The following is a 5,743-nucleotide window of genomic DNA, read 5'->3' as shown; positions in this document are numbered from 1 at the left end:
CTGATTCAACACTGTAGTTAAATCACAGGAACCACTCTTGACTATTTAAGCCAGACTTCCTATACAGTGAGACTATTACAAGAGCTTCTCCAGTAGATGGCTTAGTGGCTAAGAACGCCAGCTACTTAAGAAATTAAATTCAGTTCTGGCCCAATGGGATCTCATGCCCTCTTCTGGCCACTGCAGGCTTACGTGTGCAGATACATGTAGACAAAATAGCCACAAGCACAAACATTTTCCCCAGTGAATCATAGTTCAGGCCCTGTGAGATGGCATCCACCTCCATTGTGGGAATTCACTCCGCTAATAGTTTTGGAGTACAGGCCCTTTGGACAATCTTTAGTGCTACATGTGTACTGGTTGAGTCTGGTGAGGTGATTGCAGTTCCCAGGACAGCGATTGTCATTCATGAGCGTTCCCCCACTTGTACTAATCATTTACACACCTCTAAACCTGACCACCTCTTGGACTCACAAGATGGGAGAACTTGACTCAAATTTGTCCTCTGATCTCCAGACAAGCAACACGGAGTATGTCCCTACCCTGAAGTAAAATGCAGTAAACAAGCCGTTTATTCAGACACCAGCCCATTAGTATTCTCAACTGGTCATTCATGTAAACCTGCTCAATAAGCCCCCCCTCAGGATATGATCAAACCCAAGATGCTGAGGCCCACTAACAAATACAAAAGCAAAACACCCTCACAGTTAAGTGCTTGAATCACAGACCAACTCTAGTTGCACAGAATTTGTCAGAGTGGGGTAGGTCACATGAGAGGGTGGCTGGCCATCCTTTCAAGATCCAAACACTGGACAAAGCAGCAAAGTCACAGAAAACAAGGTATTTTCAAAACACCACACAAGACAGGACTACTCAAACAGTCTTTAATGGAAGCTGTGTATGAGACACCCCTACTCCTGCATCTTCTCAATCGTTTCTTCCTTGTACTTGCCCTTCTCCTTGCCTACTTGTCGAGACTTGGCTTTCCTTTCCAGGATCTTCTTGCGGTCTTTGTCCAGCTTTAGCCTGGTGATAACCACCTGCAGAAAAAGAAGTAGCCCCAAGGTTTAAGCACATAAGCTCAACAACTAAAGGTCCCACCCCATTTCCACTCACAGAACCCAGGGTGGTGGATGCCCTCAAAGTTCTACAAATGATCAATTTTGGAACAGAGGCTTGGAGCTCAATCTATTAATCCTATATATCCAGTCCTAAAACCAGAGAGAAGCCAAAGACAAACAGTTATCACGCGCCACATTAGGAAAAAAAAACTTAAGAACTGTCCACTGTATTTGTAACCTTGAAAACCGAGCTAGTTAGTAGAGGGAGGCAAAAAAATGATTGGGAGTATGTTAAAAAAACAAGACTGGAGAGATGGCTCAAAGGCAAAGAACACAGACTGTTCAATTTCCAGCAACCGCATGGTGGCTCACAATCATTTGTAATGAGATATAGTGCCCTCTTCTGGTGTGCAGGGATACATGTAGGCAGAACACTGTAGACATAAAGAAATTAAAAAACAATAAAACAAGACTGGTGGCGCACGCCTTTAATCCTAGCACTCGGGAGGCAGAGGCAGGCGGATCTCTGTGAGTTTGAGACCAGCCCAGTCTACTGAGCAAGTTCCAGGACAGCCTCAAACAATACAGAGAAACCCTGTCTCAAATACAAAACTGCCAGCCAGGCGTTGGTGGTACAGGCCTTTAATCCCAGCACTCCCAGGCAAGCAGATCTCTTGAGTAGAGACTAGTGTGGTCTACAAGAGCTAGTTCCAGGACAGCCTCCAAAACCAGAGAAACCCTGTCTCAAAAAACAACCCAACAAATAAAAAAACCCAACCAACCAACCAAAAAACAACCAAGATGGTCCCTGCTGATAAGAGACACTCACAAAAGGCCACACACTGGGCTGGTTAACAGACTCGCATGGCATTGACTTCTGCAGGCATATACGAAGCATAGACACACACACGGGCAAAACACATCCGCAAGGAAAACAAAAAACACAGCACAACTTTAATACTAACATGTAGGTCTTTTGGCTTTTCTATAGTTTGAAAATTACATCTTTAGCACTAACAGCATAAACTTTTAAAACTGAGCTCTAAGTGGTCACTCTATATATTAACTATACACGAGACAATCCAGTCACAAATTGGAGTAAATGATAAAAAAGCTTGGACAAATATTATGGGATTTTTTTTTGTTTTATGAGACAGGGTTTCTCTGTATTGTTTGAGGCTGTCCTGGAATTTGCTCAGTAGACTGGGCTGATCTCAAACTCACAGAGATCCGCCTGCCTCTGCCTCCTGGGATTAAAGGCGTGCTACCACCGCCCGGCTGGGATGTTTTATTTTGACTTGGCCATAACTAGTTTGTGGGATTACAACCTCAGCTTTAGGTTGTTTTCCAACACCAGTGGCTTAAAACACACTTCATAAGGGCGGGCCTACTGCTCAGCTTTATGGAACATGCAAAACCAATCAGGGTTGAAGCCCCCTCTACCCACGCTATAACCACCCCACCTCTCAAGACTTTAAAGACATTGATTTCAGGTCTCAGCGATCCCAATTTTCAAAAACACAGCATTGCTTTAGACACGTTTCTAGCACACCTAGTACAGGGACCACTACTAGGAGCCCCACAAGTAAGCGAGCCGTGGTTTCCTTTTCTCTCAAAAACACCCACCTTGCTGGGGTGGATGCCCACATGGACAGTTGTGCCGTTAGCCTTTTCTCGCTGCACCCGTTCGATGTAGATGACGTATTTCTTCCTGTACACCTGGACCACTTTGCCAATCTGCTGACCTTTGTAGTGTCCTCGGACAACCTGAATGCAAATTTAAAAACGCGTGGTAAGGGGCAAGACTTCCAGCGAACCATTTGCTTTTCCTGGATAAGGTTTCTGTGTTGCCATCCCCCCCCCCCCGCTGTCTTAGAACTCTTTCTGTAGACCAGGCCACAAATTCACAAAGACTCTCCTGCCTCCCAAGCACACCAACAGGCCTGGCCACACTGCTCATCCTTAATAGATCCACTTTCCTTTTTGGGGGTGTGGGGTGTTACTAGGGACTATTTTCAAGATCTACTGGTAAGCCTGGAATTACAAGTGACCCATGGTTGTCATTAATCAACACTGACCCTATCAGGAACCAGTTTCATTTTATTCGAACGACCATTAACCCCACGCAACAGTATTGTCTAAAGTGTAAGTTGTTTTAGGGACTGCCAGAATTTACCAATCACTAGTTACAAATGACACAAAAACTTTCTAACTAGAGAATAGAACCACTGGCACAGATTAAGACACAGCTGCCAAAACAGTTACGGTAAGATTTGAGGTGGGGCACACACACCAACCACGGCTACATCCAGCTCCTTTATTCGACGCAAAGCAACTCTTCCAGGCATTTAGTGCAGGCACAATTAAGCGAAAGCGAAGGAATCCATTTGGGAGCCATTTCCCCCGCCTCTGGTCACTTGCAAAGTTCGAGGAGAACTCAGCAAGCACGACACATACCTGAACTTCGTCATCCTTTCGAATGGGCATCGACCGAACATTGTACTTCTGTCTCAGCTCTTTGGAAAGAGGGGAAGACATGATCTTCCTCCGAATGTGAGAAGGTGCATTGAAATGCCGTTTGCGGTTCTTGCTTCGGTCAGAAGTCACGAAGGGATTGAACTTCATTTTGGCTGAAAAGAAATAAAAAAGACCCGCTAATGCCTCAAGTCTCAACCAGTTCCCCAAACAGCAACAATTCATTTTCTCTGGATAGCACAAAGCATTCACTGGAGGTCGTCACGTTGGGCGCTGCTCCATTAGACCTCGCCATCTGAGTCTTGGCTTTACAAGTACTTTTTTCCGAGTTGTCTTAAAGCTCTGCTACCTCGTGGGGGTCGAACTTTACAGAACCTTCAAAGCATGCCGACAGCTTAACTTCTCGACTTGGGTTTTTGGAGTCGGCCTTTTACCCTCACGTTTACGGGCTCGAGTGCGACTGCATTTTGCCCACCCAAAGCGAACCCCGGGGCTCCTCACTTGAGCCTGGAAACTAGGGTAGACCTCGCACTCCCAAACCCTTCCGACCGGCGAGAGGGCTAACAAGCCGGTGACTCGGGACTGCTTGATTAACTACGTCTCCTCGGGCCCGCGCCGGGGTGCGGGTCCACGAATTCGTTCCCCGCCCCTCTCCAGCCCTCGGCCCCTGGCTAGGAAACAGGCCGATCCCATCCCGGCACGGCTCCCTGGCAGATGTGGGGCTAGCCAGGCAGTCTCGGGGCCCCGGGACAGAAAGCCTCGGTGCGTAGGCACGGATGGCGGCGGATTGCCCGGGACAACCCGCTGAACACTCACCGGCTGCGATCCAGCGATGGCCGCAAAAGGAAAGAGGTCTATACACGACTTCCGGTTCTGTAAGTTGACGAGAGATCTCGCGAGAATCTCGGAACGAGAAGCGAGAGGAGGTTGAGCGAGAGGAGGATCGAGGAATGGAAGGTCAAGCGTCCCCTAGCGGATCGGAGGGGGAACTGCGAGGGGTCCTGGAGTCATCCGCTGGAGGTGTGGATACTAGGCTGTGGGGAACGCTGTGCCCGGGGGATGGAGAGGGTTGCTTAGCGTCTCCAGGCCGGGAATATGGAGAAGATAGTGGACCCGGACGACCCACCCTTCCATTCCTGGGCGCCGGAAGTCCCCCAACCGGGAAAGCGCAAGTCCTATTTAGCCGCCCAGTGGCTCTGGGACCTTGGCCAGACGGTTACCTAGGTGACTTGGCAATCACCACCCCAAAGGCATGGGCTTGGCAAAGGAGTTGGTCCTTATAATTAGCTCCAGCCCGCCATCCCCCTATCTGGGTAGGTTCTGACTGCTCTCAGTCTTTCTCCAAGATTGTGATCGTCCCCCACCTGCATGGTCCGAAACAGATCTTGGCTCGCTGATGATGCCAAGGTGCTGGTTCAGATCACGTTTAAGGAAACAGACACAGGGAGGACTGTCAGTGCAGACTAGTGTACTCTTAAAAACTACAAAACACTTCCGCCTGCTCTCGGTTCCAGATCTGATGGAGACAGTGCAAGGGGGTCCGTTTCCTTGCAAATGAATTCTGAGGCATCGGTTTCTGTTGAATTAATAATATAGGTGTCATCCTGACAGGATGCACATATTTCGAAAGGCACGGGGAGCTTGCTGAATGCGGAGCACACTCCTTCTTTTCCGCCCTTTACATTACTAATGCGTTGTGCTGATGCCAGTGAGTTATCCTCAAGGTGGACAGATTAGTCACAGAGCAGTGAGAGGAAGGTGCAAGGAAACACAGGACCAACGACTAACAGCAGAACTCATGAGGCTGGCGCTTCAGCTCCCCCACCCCAGAAACTATACGGCTCCCATTGTAGGAACCTACTGTCAAGTTGAAAAGAGAGAAACCACACCTTTGAGGGTTAAAAGTTGAGCCATGTGTCTTCATGATTTTAAAATATTCTGTAAAGGAAGGAGCCCCGATTTTATAAGTAATTGAAAAACTGAAAGCTAGCAGTGGTGGCGCACACCTTTAATCCCAGCACTTGGGAGGCAGAGGCAGGTGGATCTCTGAGTTTGAGGCTGTCCGGTCTACAAAGTGAATTCCAGGACAGTCGGGGCTACACAGAGAAACCTTGTCTTGAAAAAAACGAAACGAAAAGAAATTGAACAAAACCAGCAATTCTATTCAACAAATGCTAATGGAGCACGCTTCATGGGCCAGCCTTGAA

General features: G+C 48.0%; 1 protein-coding gene across 1 annotated transcript; it reads right to left on the bottom strand.

Moving 5' to 3' along the window:
• Positions 1-870: 870 nt before the first annotated feature.
• On the bottom strand, positions 871-4,492 carry Rpl26 (ribosomal protein L26). Its single transcript, XM_005067582.4, has 4 exons — positions 4,353-4,492; positions 3,519-3,691; positions 2,688-2,828; positions 871-1,040 (listed from the first exon to the last, which is right to left on the bottom strand). The coding sequence occupies exons 2-4, from the start codon at positions 3,684-3,686 to the stop codon at positions 912-914; spliced, it is 438 nt and encodes a 145-aa protein (XP_005067639.2). The 5' UTR covers positions 3,687-3,691; positions 4,353-4,492; the 3' UTR covers positions 871-911.
• Positions 4,493-5,743: the final 1,251 nt, after the last annotated feature.

The sequence above is a fragment of the Mesocricetus auratus genome, unplaced genomic scaffold, assembly GCF_017639785.1.
Source record: "Mesocricetus auratus isolate SY011 unplaced genomic scaffold, BCM_Maur_2.0 Super-Scaffold_100007, whole genome shotgun sequence".
Classification (NCBI taxonomy): Eukaryota; Metazoa; Chordata; class Mammalia; order Rodentia; family Cricetidae; genus Mesocricetus; species Mesocricetus auratus.
The sequence above is the reverse complement of the archived record's forward strand: the minus strand, read 5'-3'. Positions and strand labels throughout refer to the sequence as shown.